This window comes from Xiphophorus maculatus, chromosome 23, assembly GCF_002775205.1.
Source record: "Xiphophorus maculatus strain JP 163 A chromosome 23, X_maculatus-5.0-male, whole genome shotgun sequence".
In the NCBI taxonomy this organism is placed as follows: domain Eukaryota; kingdom Metazoa; phylum Chordata; class Actinopteri; order Cyprinodontiformes; family Poeciliidae; genus Xiphophorus; species Xiphophorus maculatus.
This window is the reverse complement of record NC_036465.1, coordinates 28914166-28930443: the sequence shown is the minus strand read 5'-3', so window position 1 is coordinate 28930443 and position 16278 is coordinate 28914166. Positions and strand designations below refer to the sequence as shown.

General features: G+C 44.9%; 1 protein-coding gene across 1 annotated transcript; it reads right to left on the bottom strand.

The window, feature by feature from the left end:
- Nucleotides 1-9714: 9714 nt before the first annotated feature.
- Nucleotides 9715-13971, bottom strand: slitrk2 (SLIT and NTRK like family member 2). Its single transcript, XM_005814864.3, has one exon. It carries the CDS (start codon nt 13187-13189, stop codon nt 10511-10513), a length of 2679 nt encoding a protein of 892 aa, XP_005814921.1. The 5' UTR covers nt 13190-13971; the 3' UTR covers nt 9715-10510.
- Nucleotides 13972-16278: the final 2307 nt, after the last annotated feature.

Here is a 16278-nt window from a genome sequence, read left to right as displayed (position 1 = left end):
ACCTTCATAAATCATTTACGCTGAGCAAAGTCAGTATTGATTCTTTCTGCTCTTCCCATGTGGGTACAATTCAATAACTCCTGCTTTTTTTTAGTATTATCTGTGCCTGTGATTTAATAAGATCAGAAATGCTGATAAATACTTTATACTTGCTACTTTTTCCTCACGTAGCAGCCATATTGGAAATAAGACAACTGTCCAAACGATTTTGTATAACAGCAAATATCTTACAACTGAAATTTGTTTTTCAAATGTAATTGTTAATTATTAATTTTTGGCCATTTTAAGTGCAAATTTTTAAAATAAAACCTCTGAGATGTATCTTTATATTGTTTGAAAGAACTCAGTTGCTAAAGCAATATATAGCTGAGTTCCTTAAAGAGCAGTGTTTGAGAGAGTTTATCTTTTGAGAAATTCTCCATTATTAAGTACCTGAATTTCTGAATTATGGCCCGGTAAGATTGTTGTGCGCTGTCATCAATGAGGCAAATAAAAATTAATAGCCAAGACTAAACATTTTCACTTTGACAATGGTTTTTTTGGAAGTTTTGTCAAAGAAATTCACACATTTGTAGCCTGTTTTACAACTAAGCTCAAAAGATGCTGATATGCCTCATATACTGTGTAAACTACAATGTACCTACATAAAAAATACAATATTTAAGAAATGGGGAAAAAAGATTTAAAATATAAAAGCTACAAAATTTCTGTAACTTTCTAGGTATTCGTCATTTCACCAGACGCTGAAAAACGAGCATGTTTTTCTTTTTTTTTTGTCTTTTGCCATGCAAACATTTTAAATTCTCGATATTTTACTATTTGTAGTCAGTTAGCTGACTACAAATAGTAAAAGTTACGAGCTATGTATGAGCTACAAATGTACATCTAGTGTGAGCTTTGAATCAAAAACAGAGGCCTCCAGAGCAGAACCAGCTGAAAGGAGCAGAAAAACTCCGTAGAGATAAAGCAGGCAGCACAGTTGGGTAATTATTCGGCGTCAGAGTGTCTGCGTCTCTATAACCGACTGATTTGACACAACAGATAATCGCGCGATGAATTATTACCACAAAAAAAGAAGGGGGGAAAAAAAGCACTGATGGTGCCGCTTTAACTGATCGGCGCAACATCTTAAGCGTGAGATCGTTAGCAATCACCAAAGGAGAGACGACGTACCCGGCAGCCGTTAGCACAGCTGTGTGCTGGCTGTATGTAAAAAACCCCTAATCAATAATCCAATCAAGAGCAATCATAGCTACATTAATATTTAAGCAGGCCCGGTGATTAGAAGGGGAGCGAGGTAATTACACTTGGATTACATGTGACCACCGGAGTGGAGTGGGCCTGGCAGACTCCTCCGCGCTCGGCTAACCGTGACGGCTCAGCTCCGCGCCGAATAACTCCACAATCATCGCCGGCGTGGAGCAGTTTAGCTAACGTGGTGGCCATCAGAGAGTGTTAGTGTCCGCTGTGGACATTCACAGCTGCCTCCCCTAGAAAACTATAACTCTTCCCCACAGACGGCGCTCGGCTGTGGGACGATGCGGGATAAATGACTGATCACATCACACCGCCGCGACGCCCCGGTTTCAAATACCTGATGGAAACACTTTGAAAGGGTCGCAGGATTCCCCACGACCCCGCCGCTGAATGGAAAGCTGCTTAAGGCCGGTCGGGTTAATTTAGTGTCACTTGAGTGCTAATAAAAGGTTCTGTCATTTGAAATTTATCTATTCACAGACCACTGGGCTGCACATTAATGTAGTCACTTCAGTGAAGGAAAAAAAGAGAGAGAGACGTTGGAGTGAACGGGGTAAGAGACATCAGGGACACATCAGCACAGAGCGCCGCTTTTTCTGCAGATAGACAGCCTGCCATGAACTCAGGAAGACATGAAGAAAAGAAAATGATCAGCATTACAAAAGAATACTGAGCAGGAAAAACTAGAAACAAAATACGAATAGAGACTTGAAGAATGCCCTAAAATTCCTCTGGCACTATAGCTGTGTTTCTATTAACCGTAAAATTGAAATTTGATTGATGGAAACGATTTTTGATCAAAAGGTTTTGCGATAGGATGAGGTGGTTGTGCGGCTGTTTAGAAATAGATGTATTTTTGCAAAACTACAGTGGAAACACTTTTTTTTCCCATCACGAGTCACATGATCAACAACTGGATGTTACAATCAACATGTTGAATCCATAACTCCTCTGTAAAATTGCCGGTGCCAATTTCGCCAAAACGCAGCATACGTAGCAACTCCCAAGAAGGCGGGGCTTATCGCTCCAACACCTGAATAAGACACCAACGTCTCCTCTGATTGGCTGATAGATGATGAGCGCTACAGCCATGACTGAATTATGAATATAATCTTACTTAACTGTTTTAATGACTTATCACGTGAGTAAGCATATTCATGTGTGATTTTAATTTCATTTCTTATTTAACAGAATCACCGCAATTGTAAACAAGTGTTTGTTTGACTTTAACAGAATACCAACAAAGATTTGTTCACATCTTTAATGGAAACGCAGCTCATATGAATCAGTTGGGTTTTCTGATTCAGGAACATTCTGTCCATATCTGCTGGGATCTACTAACTTTTTACATTTTTCATACTGATCAGAATATAAACAAGGGAGCCTTCAGGGACGGCTGTTCGTTTTGGAGGCTTGATAAAGTTCTTTCTCCTGTTTGTACATTTAATCCAGCGTCACCCACGCGCTTTAAAGACCACAAATGCTTTTAATTCAGTCTAATCAATAAAACTCACAAAGCTGAGAATTACAGGGACTTTACAAGGAACCTTTCAATAAGAAAAACAGTTTGGCGTTAAATTAAGCAGGCTGAACAAATAGTCAGATTTGGATGTAACTGGGGACATATGGTGACCAGCATTGTATTACGGTGTCCAGGCAGTTGTCGTGGCATGTGTCAGACAGAATAGGAGGAGATGATTATTTTTAACTCTAAAAGTAACTTTAATGCTGATAATACTGACATATACAGCATTTTCATAACAACTGAAGGTAACATAGTTACCTGGTTGGGATACTCCTTTAATGGGAAATTGAAATGATCTCAAATCTGTCAGCAGGTTGAAACTTTTCAAAAACTGCAGGTTAGTGTGTCTTTCAGATGACATATTAACAGTTTATGTCTTCAATAAACTGTTTTCTTTTAAGTGAAGTAAAAATGTAAAGGCGTTATTGTCATTGTACATTTTTGTAAAGAACAAGCACAACAAAACTGGAGCCAGTTGCAGGTCCTCTAAGTAAATTTCCAGATTGTTAAAGATGGCCTTGGAACATTTACATGAGAAACGAGGAAAAGGCTAGACATACTCACTAATATCTAGAACCACTGCAGTTGGGTTGTTTTTGCAAAACTGAAGTTAGCTTAAACTAGTTAGCTAAAACTGGAGTAAGCTTGAGCTGATCAGATAACTGTAGTTAGCGTAAACCTGAGTTAAAACCTGAGTTATTAAAGAGTCATAGTGCTACACTGTTTGTCATTACATTAAGTATATCAGTGTGTATCGTTGAGGTTCCTGAAGTGTTAGACAGAGCTCCTGATTTTTCTCCAAAGCCACCAGCAGGGGAGGAATGAAGACATTTTATAAAATGTGTGACACAAAGTAAGCGCAAAGAATGTGCTAAAAACTACACATTTATGAATCCTAAAAAGAGATCCCAAATTAATCCGCAGAGTGTATTAGAAATAACAGAAAAACTAATAACAGTAACGTTGTGGCCATCTGTCAGTCTGCTTTTATTTGCCAGCAAGCAACACTTTTTAGGCTGCGATTATTCGGACAGACAGCTGGAGAGCTTGAAATAAAGCTTCCAAAAACACCAGACCTGCCGCTCCCAACGAAACGCGACACCCGATCCAGATCCAAGTTCAAGGAGCTTGGAGGACGGCATCCAGATGGAGTCACAAACATACCGCGGCTCCGGAGGAAAAGGCATATCTCAGAGTGAGAAGTGACGGCTCCGGGACGCCGCCGACATAATGGAGAATGAGCGAAGGGGAACAGTGAGGCAAACACAAGCGAAGGGGAGAGGAGAATGGATGGCAGCAGTCTGCCGCGAAATGATTAAAACCAAACGTGTGCGTGAAGCCGACTCACATTCACATGCACACGCCCACACTTGGGCAGAGCCTACGGTGAAGCAGAAAAGTCAGAAAAGCGCAGGTATATATCCGGGAAAGGCCCTGAAACGCCTGTTATAAATCACCTGAACGCAACAGCCCTTATGCTTCAAAGTCATCTCTGAATCGCTTATCCACACGTTGAACCACGGTACGGGAATACCAATTTATGCTCCTCTATCATATCACTCAGACGGAGTGGAGGGGAGGGTGCAGGAGACAGGGGGTATGTGGGGGATGGAGGGGGGGGAAGTGTGTTTCTGACAACACACCTATTTATACATCTAAATCTCATCCAAGGAGGGGGAAAAAAGATGACACCTCTGCAGAGGTATTGACGGCCTCTCTGTGAATATAGGAATGTGAGCATTCACTTAACAACTCACACACACCCCGACGCACGCACACACACACACACACACACACACACACACACACACACACACACACACACACGCATACACAAGAGTCCCAGGGCTGAAAGATAAGAGAGGAGAGTGTTCTGTAGGGGGAAAAGCTTCCTCATTGGTGTGCAAGGCTGCACATACTCCAACCCTCCCTTATATCCCCTTTGTGTGTCTGCGCATGTGGGCGTGTTTGTGTGTGTGCGCGCGAGCTCCCTTTCCTTCAGTGGCACTAAAAAGACACAGAGGACCTATTGTGCCTAAGGAAGGAAAATCACTCCATTCTGAGAAAGAGGGAGGAATGAACAGCTCTTCAGACTTCTCTCTCTCTCTTCATTCACACAGCAGCTGAAATGGCGAAGCTTGTTAAGCGAGAAGGCCGCATGACAGCATTCGCAGCTTTGCTTACCGCAGCAGCGCGTCTCTCCACGCCGACCCGCGGATGAAAGCGCCTCGATTCGGCTTCTGGGGAGCAGAGGGAGAGAAACAACGAACCGGACAAGCCCCCAGAGGAACAGCGGAAAGGGGGCAAAACAACGAGGGAGCGAACGGGGGGGGGGGGGGGGGGGCATCAGGATGTGGAGAAAATGAGCTGTTTCATGCAGCTGGAACAGCAAAACAGCATGAAAGCAGTATTTTTAGTTTTTTGGGCGGGGGTTTCAGGTGTTTGGAGCCTCAAAGCTCACAGAACGCAATTTAGCTGCAAACAACATTATCCCAAAACTCTGCGGTTCCTGGCCGGTAATCGCAGGTTATTGAAACGATCTATCACGTAGGGATTGTGATTCTATTGGGAATCGGCTGATGGAAGTGTCCCCGGTTCCCGGCCTGATGGATGAAAACGAGCGCGGCTCTGCGACCGGGTCAGGGGAGGAACCGAAACTTGGAGAAAGGATGCTCCCTGTTTGACTGATGGAAGCCAGGCTAATGGGAATGTGGGAACGTTACAGAGGAATAAACATCTAACGATGTATTAATGCACAGAAACCAGCCTGCTGTAAACTGTAGGCAGATGTTGGTCACACTGATGTTTGTGGTCCGATGTTCCAGCATGTCATTATGATTTTATATCTCTTGAAGAAAACTTCCAAATTCAGCTGATTGGAAATATTTCTGTGTTAAAAAGAAAAATAGTGCTGTCATGGAAACTATTACTCTTTAAAACTGCAGTTGGTAAGCAGGAAGTTGAAAGTCGGTTCAGACTGACTATAGCTGAGAAAACAGAGCGACTAATTAACCAGCTAATCAAGTTTTATTTCTTATTAATTTACTAAATATAGAGGGTCACACATCCTTGAAGTATGAAATGTATGGACCTAAAATGGAGGCCTTAAAACATCTTTAGTCATTAAAAAACAATAAATTTGCCTTAAATACATTAATCGCAGGTCTTAAATTGTGGCAGGACTATTTAATATCATCTCCTTTGTAGTGTCCATTTTTTTCTTGTCTTTACTGTTACGGAAAATTTTGAGTTTTGCACAACGTTAACTAGCTCTGACCTAGCTAGTTAGCAAGGATAAAAGTAGCTAGCTTTTTTTTTTTTTACCTCCCTATTGAGTAAGTGCAAGTTTATCAGCAGTTGGCTCACATTTTAGCCATTGGCTCACTTCTGTTGCCAGCCCATACGATTTATTGATTTATGATTTTCTTTTGTATTTTTTGTCATGATTCAAATTCTGTTGGTAATGGCCTTAAAAAGACTTGCATTTAATTCGGTGAAGCCTGAGAAAACTCTGTATGTAAAAACATTCCTGAATTACATGTAAAAATATTTTGACAATAGGTACACATTAAAAAAAAGAAACAATTTAAACTTCTTGGAAATACACAAAGATAGACATTCGCCTTGCATCTTGTCATAATTCAGGTTAGTCTGTCTTCCTGAGAAAGCGTTATTATAACTGTATCAATCATATTATTTGATCAACGATCAGAATATTTGCTGCTTTTCTTTTTAAATTATAAGCAATCTGGTCTTTTTTATTTGAACTAAATTTTGCTGCATTTTCATTAACATCTATCATTATCTTTATATATACAAAAGCTTGGAGCTTCATAAAAGAAGCACAATATTCAGTTTTATTTGTTCAGGTTAAGTTTAGCCTTCAAGAAGCGGCAAGATACTAGCTGCGCGTAACCTCTCAGCAGAACCCCACTCTGAAACAATCTGAACTAGCCCTTTAAAAGCCTCCATCTCGCAGCATGGCAGAGAAAGTCTGTGAAAATAACCAAATAAATGAAAAGTGATGATAAAATAGAAAACCTCCAGGTGCTTTCATAATGAACAACATTGAAAAAAATACATTCAAAGAACACACACACAAACAAATCCACAACTTTCTTAAATGGAACCATTTTGCTTAGAAAGAAGTGTGATGGAGCCAATATGGCTCCACAAAAGACTCATTTCTGATCCCACATCCTGGCCTCTGCCGCGCACTTTTAGTTCAAGGACCACTTTCTAGCCTTTCAGCAATTTAAAATGCGTTTACTCTCCCAGGATTTTATTTTTTTGCCTTTTTTTTTTTTTTTGCCAGTCACTGGGGAGCTGTGAAATCTGTTTGAAAGTTGCAGAAAAAGCAAGCAAAATTTCAAACTACTGAAATTGCCCTTCAGAGCAAACAAATCAAGCAATGATTAGGAGGAGAGGGAAAAAAAAGGCTGAAAGCAGCATGGAACCAGCTTGGCTGCAATAAACACGACTCTCCCGAAGCCCCCGGGCTCAGGCTCCACTATTATTCCCGAAAAGATCTCTAGCAAAAATATTTAAGAAGCAGAGAGGAAGGAGAGAGAGAAGAAGAAGAGAGAGAGGGGGGGGGGGGAGGAAATAATCAAAGAAAAGCCCAACAGTTTGATGGTTCCACGGGGAAGAAAGTGAAACCTCCCGCCACATCACATTGCAAGGTGCTGCCGGTGTCAATTCAGCACCACGGACAGCAACACAATGAGTGGATAGAGAGAGAAAAGAAAGAACATGTGAAGTCGGAGAAAAAAGGAGGGAGAAGGAGGAATACGAGAGCTGGAGAGTCAGAGAGGAAATTGGCTGCTGTTGGGGCCATTCACAGGGAAAACAACAAGCCAATGTCAGCCGGAGCTGAAGGACAGAAAACAGGGCCGTCCTCATAAACCGTTAACGTGTCAACTGTCCTCACTGCAGCGTCAAGGCGGCTCCCTGAAACTCTGTTTTCTGATCCGCGTCTCCTTCCGGTGGGGAGAGGACGTTTCTCTGACGGCCTCCGCTGCAGACCTCACAGACTCGGCTTATCCACCAGGGTGCAGCGCGCTAATGTTTACCACTCCGCTAATGACACTTCCTCAGCACTGAAGCTTAGAAAGAAAACACATTCCTCCACGTTCACGCCGCTCCTGGGGCCAATCGGCCGCCGTTCTGGCAGTACAGCCACTTGAGTTAAACAAAGCGCTGACATTGGTCGAGTGTAGGCTGAGGGAAGCAGAGGGGCAGATTGTAGAAGAGAGGTAAGGACAAGGAAACATTCAGCGTTAGGATCGCTACAGATGTTGAGTAATGGCAAGGCTTTAAATAGCTGCAGGTTCAAAAACCACCAAACGTTTTGCATCACCTTTGGCCTTTTAAAGCCTTTTTAGAAAAATGCCAAAAAATAAACAAGCGGCCAGAGTTTCCTTTCATTTAAGACACACTGAGGGTTTTTCTTTTTTACACCTGATAGTCTGACAGACTCGGTTCAATTTAGGACCAAACTTGCCCTTTGAAAAAGCCGTTTTTCCTCCTTGCCTGTGGGGGCACTGCACCAAAATTACTGAAAGAAACAAACCTCTGAAGAAGACACAGAGCGCAACTTCCTTCTTCATGAAATGTAAACAAAGCTGAGGTGGTGTCAGATTTTAGTGGTTGGATTTGACTTTCATCTTGAGTAAAAGACCACGAACCATTTCTCTCGCTAGCGCTAGTGTCGCTCGTTTGTTTTACCCAGAATGCCCTGCTCTATAGTCCACTCCCTGTTTCTGGAGCAGTCTCGGGTCCGCTTGCATCCTCATATGCGTCGGAACCGCACCAGAGTTCACTTCAACCAAACCGAGACCGAGGTATGTAGGTGGGTCAGATTACTCATTCACACCTTCACAAACGAACCCGACTTTCTAAGCAAACGGACTGGAGTTTGTCTAAACCGGACCGGACAGGGCCGGTGTGAACGCATCCTAACATACCCAGAAATGTGACGGGTATGGGAAAGAGCCTGGAAAAATCTTTTTCACCAGCTGTTCAGTTGGACAAGAACAGCTGGAAGCTGCATTTGTTGCAAATATCAGGTTTTAAACAGTTGTGATTAAAGAAAAGAAAAAAAAGGTTTTCCTTCACCCTGTCCCTGCAGTTGGCACTGTTTGTCAGGCAGCTACGACACTTTCTATTCAACCTCAGGAAAATCTGGAAATAAGTGGAAACTAAAGAGCAAAAGCAAATGAGGTAGATTAGCAGAGCTAGCCGACAACTGATGGTGTCATCCAGGAAATCATCTCTGAGCTGTTAACATGTCATCAGGTTGTCAAACAGCAACAATGTCTACAGTAAAACCAAAGATCCTTCCTGCCCACGACGACTGAAGATATTAGATACGACAACAATCAGTTTCCCTTTGGGAAAAACCAGCTACCACCTACTGAAAAACCAGCATGTTTCTTTCACACGTTAACATTATTACAACTGCTGTAAACAACATCAGGTTGTTTTCATTTTTTGTGCACTGATAAGATTATTAGCTGCCTCTCTGTTTGAAATATTCTCATATTCCTAATAATCCTTATGAATACCATAAAAGATGTGAGGTTATCATAGCAGCCCATGCCTGGTCCTTTAATGAAAGGAGGAAAAAGCATCAATTAGAAGACAACCACATCGCCTTTCATTAGAGATGAAAGGAGCAGGAGCAATGACACATACATTCACACACACACACACACACGCACGCACACACAGAGCGCAACATCCACAACCAACCGTGCACATTCAGGAAAAAAAAAAAGACCTGGAAGCTCGGGGTCTTGACAAAGTGCTTCAGTGAAAATTTAATGGCGCAATCTTGCCGCACTGTATTGCTCCTCTACAGCATACAATGTTCTCTGTCAGCGGTACATTTCCGAAGACACTTCATAATCAAAGCAAAAATACCCCCCCCCCCCCCTCCTCCCACTCAGCAAGAACCAATCAGATCTCCTCTCACACCCCGCCTCAGTTCCTTTGGAAGTCTTTTTTTGCCCCCTCTTTCATTTTTGTTTTAAACGGACAAATAAATCTGCTATTATACATAAAGGTTTGATTCATTAAAATACACCACTTTCAAAAAAAACAAAAACAAAAGAGGAACATTTTCATTTTGCAGAGAGCATTGTTGACAAAATCGATGAGTGCAAAGGCACTTTCTGGATAATAGTAAGATTTGCCGCTTGTTGGGTTTTCGAGAAAGCTTTTTCCTTGTCATCTGAACGCTCACCATTCGTCTGCGTAGGCTACATATGTACAGGAATGTCAATCTGTAGCGTCCTTCTGCAAACGTTAAGGACTTGGCTATGCCCCCCCCCCCTCTCTCTCTCAACCTCTCTCTCTAGCAAATCACCAAAAGTAAAAGGCTGTAATTGTACACAGTTCTGTCCTTTCCATACCTGCCGTTATCCAAGTCTTTTGGAATATTTCTCTCTTTTTTTAAGAAATAAAATGAAATAATTTATACTTTTTCAGAAGGAAAAATAGAACTGCATAATAATATACTTCTTATATTCCTTTTATACATTTTGAAAGGAAAAAAAAAGGAGAAAAAAAGCAAAAGAGAAAAGAGACGACGAAGAGCGCCAGTTCACCTCCCGTCCTTCACGTTGGGATTGAACACCAATAGATAAGGTAGATATATAGAGAGGGCTATTAATGACAGTAACTGTGTGAGTATGATGGGTGCTGGAGGAGAACGCCGTCGCTATCTTACAGTTGGCTCATGGCGGTCTGTTTCTCCAGAACCTCCAGGTAGTCTGGTTCCGTTTTTAGCTTCCCAGGGAGCAGCAGCGAAGGGTGCTCATTGTTTTTGGAGAAGTGCTCCGGCCCGAAGTATTTCCTCGGAGTGCCGTACAGCACGGCTTTGTTCAACCTGTCTGGGTTGGTCAGGTGGCGCCGGGCCGCCGCCGCCTCGTAGGGCGGCACGATGCAGGGTCTTTTAGGCAGCGTGCAAAAGTTGTAGGTGAAGGGAGGGGCGCCTGCTGCCGTCGGGAGCTCCTTGTTGGGCCTCTCCCCGATGTTCTGGTAGAGCATCTCTGGAGGCTCTGGGCTGCTCAAACCACATGTTGGTGATTTATCCATAAAATCCACCGTGCTGATGGTGTAGGTCCCTGGGCTGCGGGTCAAGATGTCTTCCTTCTTTGCGTCCAGCGGCCTGAAGCTGAGCTCCTTCAGGTTTCGATAGTAAGCCACCTGTTCGCCGTCCTTCTGCATGTAAATGGGGTTTTGGCACATGGAGCCCACAGGCGGGGGGATGTAGTTGTAAACGTGGCTCTCGGAGCTCTTGTCGTGCGTCGGCTCCGGGGTGTAGGAGCCATATTGCACTTGGAAAGAGTTAAGGTCTAGATTGTTGGCGCCCGTGGGGACGTGCTCCACCCCTTTGCGTCGCTTCAGGACAAAAACAAAAAGGCCTGCCCCGAAGCAGACCGACAAGATGAAGACCACGAGGAGGCCTAGGATCAGGACCGAGAGGGGCACCTCGGGGTGCAGCTCCGGTGTCTGGAGGTGGGAATCTGTTGGGCTCACCGAGCTGAACGAAGGGGAAGGAGAGGGAGACGGAGAGGTGGTGGCTTCGGTGCTGGGACTAATCACCGTCGGGGCTTTTGTAGGAAGGGGCAGCTGAGGCGGAGGGGGCTCGCTGGGCTCAGGGCAAATAGCCTCGTTGCGGAGCGAGCGAAGCAGCCGACCGGCGTGCTTCGAGGGCGAATCGCATGTGATTTCGTTGACCACCACGCTGGTACTGGACAGCTCCATCCAGTTCTTCAACGCCACAATGTTGCAGGTGCAGTCCCAGGGGTTCTCCTGCAGATCGATCTGGATGAACGCCGACAGCTGGTCCAGAACGCCTTGAACCGGGAGGTAGGAGAAATGATTGTTCCTCAGGTTGAGTCGGGTCAGCATGGTGCCCCCAAAAACATTGTCAGGGAGCGATCTCAGCAGATTGTTGTTGAGGAAAAGCAGCTGAAGGTTGTGCAGAGAGTTGAATGTCTGTGGTAGAATCTCTTTTATGATGTTGTATTCCAGATACAGGTACTGCAGAGACTGCAAACCAGCAAACAGGGACTGAGAGAGCGACTCAATGTAATTCCCATTAAGGTAGAGGCGCCTGAGGTTCGTCAGGTTCTCAAATGCGCCTTCCTGAATCACTGCAATCCTGTTATTCCCCAGATGGAGCAGCTCCAGGGAGCTGTACTCCGTCAGATCCGTTCTGTAGATCATCTGCAGGTAATTCCCTGTTAGGTGGAGCTTCCTGGGGTATGTGGGTTTGGGGTTCAGTTCACTGATGTTCTGCAGCTTCCGTTCTTGACAGTTGATGTTCAGGCCGCTGTCGGGGTTTTGCGACGTGCAAACACACACGCTGGGACACAGCATGGGGACAGGAGAGCGAGTTTGGTACACCATTATGGGTCCAAAGACATGCTTGTCTTTGGAGAGGCGAGGAGTGGGCCTGTAGCGCATCTTTGGGGGCCGGGAGGCTTTCGGGGAGCGAGTGGGAGTGACGACGCCTGCGTGGTAGGTCGGGTGTGGGGCCCCTTGGAAATGAGAGTCCGAGGCAGACTGAGCCCGTTCCCCAGCATTCCTGCGCGGACACAAGTCCTGCTTTATGAGCTGAGTGATGTCCTTCCCGTGCAGCCGGAACGGCGTCTCGCACACAATGTCCCCCACGAAGACGGAGATGGTGTCCAGCCAGGACTTGAGGGGGATCAGGTCGCAGGTGCAGTTCCAGGGATTCTCCTCCAGCTGGATCTCCATGATGCCGCCGATGTGCTCCAGCACACCGGCAAACGGCAGCATCTTCAGCCGATTGCCACGTAAATCCAGATGGGTGAGCAGAACAAAACGGAAGATGTTGGGAGGCAGAGCCAACAGGAGGTTGTCGTTGAGGATCAACACTTTGAGCTTGTTCAGCTTGCTGAAAGCGCCAGGCTCTATAGTGCTGATATAATTATAGTCTGCCTGTAAATATTCCAAACTCTCCAGTCCTGCGAACGTGTCCTCTTTAATCACCTCCAGGTTGTTGTTGTTCAGGTGGAGCCGCTTGAGGAAGCGGAGACCGTTGAAAGCCCCCGTTTGAATCTCCTGTAAGCCATTATTTCCCAGATGTAAAGAGGTGACATTGCCATAACTGACAAACTCATTGGCACTGAGCCTTGACAGGAAGTTTGCGTTCAGAAAGAGCTGCGAGACTTTATTCGGGGGCGCCTGCAACTGGCTGACCGTGGTAAATCCCTTATTCTCACAGTTGATGTTCAGAACGTTCTCCCGCTCCTCGCAGTCGCAGCGCGTCTTGCAGATGTCTTTGAGGGGTGAAGTTTTGCGGCTTTGCGTTTCGGACGGTGTCAGGCTGGTGACGGTGAGGACGCTCAGGAACAGGACGCCGCTCAGCATGTTTACAGCCAAAAATATGGATCCAGTGTTGAACTTCGCAGCCTGAGCATCGGGCGCAAAAATGGGGGGAGGGAGCGGATTCCCACAAGGCGGGAGAGGGGAGGAAAAAGGAGGCAGGAGCGCTCATACACACACAGACACACGCACACACGTTCACACACACGGGGGAAAAGGCGCACCGGCAATATTTGGTGTCAAAACGGGGACCATGACGCACTGGGATGGCGCAAACCTTCAGTTAGAACTCCAAATAAAATAGTGTATGTAGGAGAGAGGGGGGGATAAAAAAAAAAGAAAAAAAGAAAAGGGGGAATCAGACCTGGGAGGTGAAAAGAAGGAAAAGGCAAAAATGAAGAGAATCCTTCATAGCTGGTGGAGCTGGCACATTTTCAGCAGCTCACTGCAGCCCTCCTTCCTCCATCTCATTCTGGGAGAGCCTCCCACTCTGCCGCTCCACCAACACAACCCCGGTGCCTCATTTCAGTCCAGACATAAACAAGTAAAGAAGAAGGGGGAAAAAAAAATCACTTTTTTAAAAAAATAGATTCCAATGGAATGCGCAAAAGCGCGCGAGCTACGCGGCTGTTTCTCCTTCTGCTTTTCCCAGAGCTCCGGAGCCAAGTGAAGAAAAAGTCAAAGAGAGAGGAGAGGAAAAAAACACCGGAGACACCGCGAGGAAGCAGAGAAACTACAGCGCGTGCCCCCCCTCTCGCCAGTCCTTCCTTCTCCTCCTCCGCTCCGTTCACTGAGAGGAGCACCGAGTGTCTGCTGCTGCTGCCGCGGCGCGAGAGTCCGAGTGTGTGCGCGCGCGTGAAAAGGAGCGAGCGAGCGAGAGAGAGAGAGAGAGAGAGAGAGAGAGAGAGAGAGAGAGAGAGAGAGAGAGAGAGAGAGAGAGAGGAGCTCAGGGGCCCCTTACGTCACCGACACTGTCAACAGGAACACGCACGCGCCGACACACGTGTACGTAGACTCTGGGGAGAAATCGTCACCCTGAGAATCGGCGCGCGGACGGTTGGGGCCCTGTTCTTCCGGACTTCCTAAGTTTCCGGAAATACTGTTTTTATTTCTTTTTTATTTTGAATGAGGAGAAAAAAAGATTTTCCTTAGGTTGAAAATGAAACTTTTAAAGTTTCAACAGTAGGATAAAGTGACGGAGCTGGCTGATGAAGAGTTAAACACATCTTCTCTCTGCCGCTCAGATACACACAGCTTTTATTGTCATTATTATTTTCCATATGACACCACTAGGCGGCAGAAAAGGCTCGACGTGTCTCATATTTCTCTCTGTTTCTCCTGGTTTTTTTGTTTCCAGTCGTTATCTCTCCCTCTCACATTCGCAGCCCCGCCTCGTGTCAGCTTATTGACATGCCATTATCATCAGAAGAATGAGAGTCATACATCGAGCTGGGAAAAGACACTTCTGTCCTGCTCAAGGCCTCCGCCAGAGGCGAGCAGATCCAACGCCGCTCTAATTAAACAAGAAGAAAGGCAGATTGTTTGTGATACATGCTCCTTTGTTTCTGCACACGTACCCAGCAAGCGTTTCATGAGAAGCAGTGAGACGGAACGGAATATTATAATTCCTATAGTAAACTATTATGACGTTTTTTTACGTCTCTAAACCTTTGTCAGTTTTTGTTGATCTTGTCAACCATTCAGGATTTTTCCTCTTTGCTGAATGAATGAAATGTTTGATACTATGTTCTGCTGCCATGGGTTATTGGTATCTCAAATATGCTACAAAACCTTAGCATTTTTTATTTTTCTGTACTGACCTTCAATCCACTGTCAAAAATTTAGGGAAAAAATAACATAATTATGTGACAGAAAATATTTAAGGGTTGGGGTTATTAGGATTGCATGTCACAGATTAACACAATCTAATGTATAATTGTGGAGTGTAAGCAACATTTTCAAAATGTCTGCTCAAAAAGATGCATGTATTGAGTACCGTTTCCTCTGATGCCTTGAAATATAATCCAGTCAAATTATTAGTCTCAGCAGACACAAAGACTACGACATACTCAGGCATACTGTACGTACTCCATGAAACGTCACAGTTTAGCATTATAGTTCTCGAGACAAATTCATTCGTTTCCCACAACATGAATGAATACTAGAAAGTTTGCCATCTGAGCTAGCTGGGCGCCTAGCCCCGATTCATCGGTGCTTCATCCAGAATGGCAGTGTGCTACACGTCTTTGAGAGTGGTTGCGCTGACTCTCAACATTATGAGTTGAGAGTCAGCGCACAAAACAATTCCATGTGGCCCTCGTTTCCCGGAGCAGTTTACTGTGCGACTCTGAGTACGCAGTCGTAAAAATGTGCCTTTGTGCGGAAGTCCGCTTTGACGATTGCAGTGATTGAGTCCATGTGAGTTCATGTGGATAGCCTGCGAAGAGAACTGTTTCTACAGCTGGTCTGGTTCTAAAACGTCTCCCAGATCTCTGTTCATGTTATCACCTGAACATGGAGGTAGGACTCCAGACCTGCCTCAGGTTCCTGGTCTGTGTGGGCGTGGCCAACCTGCTGCAGTCTCCACAGCTGGATGCAATTATCCAATCACCTGCTATCCGACCGCTTTCCACCAGGTGGTCAGCCTTTCTGGGTGGAACCAAGCCACAGCATTAATGCTTCGTTTAAAGGGGCAGTATTATGTAAAATCAACTTTTTTGATCTTTACATCATGTTATGTTATTATGTTTTGATGAGGTCATCACCTCATCAAAACATGCCTGCAGTGTTGCCCTGATTCTTTCATGCATTTTTGAGAAATCATTTAAACTCTCCTGGCAACCATTTGGCTGTGCAAAACACATATATCAAATATGACTTATACGAAATTTGACTTTGTCATTTTTAGCCTTGGAATTGGATCTCTGTCTCTTTAAAGAATCCTGCTCTTTCTGAAACTCCGCCTTCAGGAAGTCATCACAACTATTAACTCTGTTTCAACCATTTATCAACATTTTTACTAGCTTTGCACTGAGAAGTAATGAGCTCAATAGACATGCAGGTCCAGCAGGTGTTTGCTGATTGCTGCTGGCTAGTCTGAAGGAGCAGAGTGGGGGAGTTGCTCATAAGGCAAA

Bases quoted from the DNA above. Each gene is read 5' to 3' on its own strand.
- slitrk2 (XM_005814864.3), bottom strand. From the start codon at position 13,189: ATGCTGAGCGGCGTCCTGTTCCTGAGCGTCCTCACCGTCACCAGCCTG.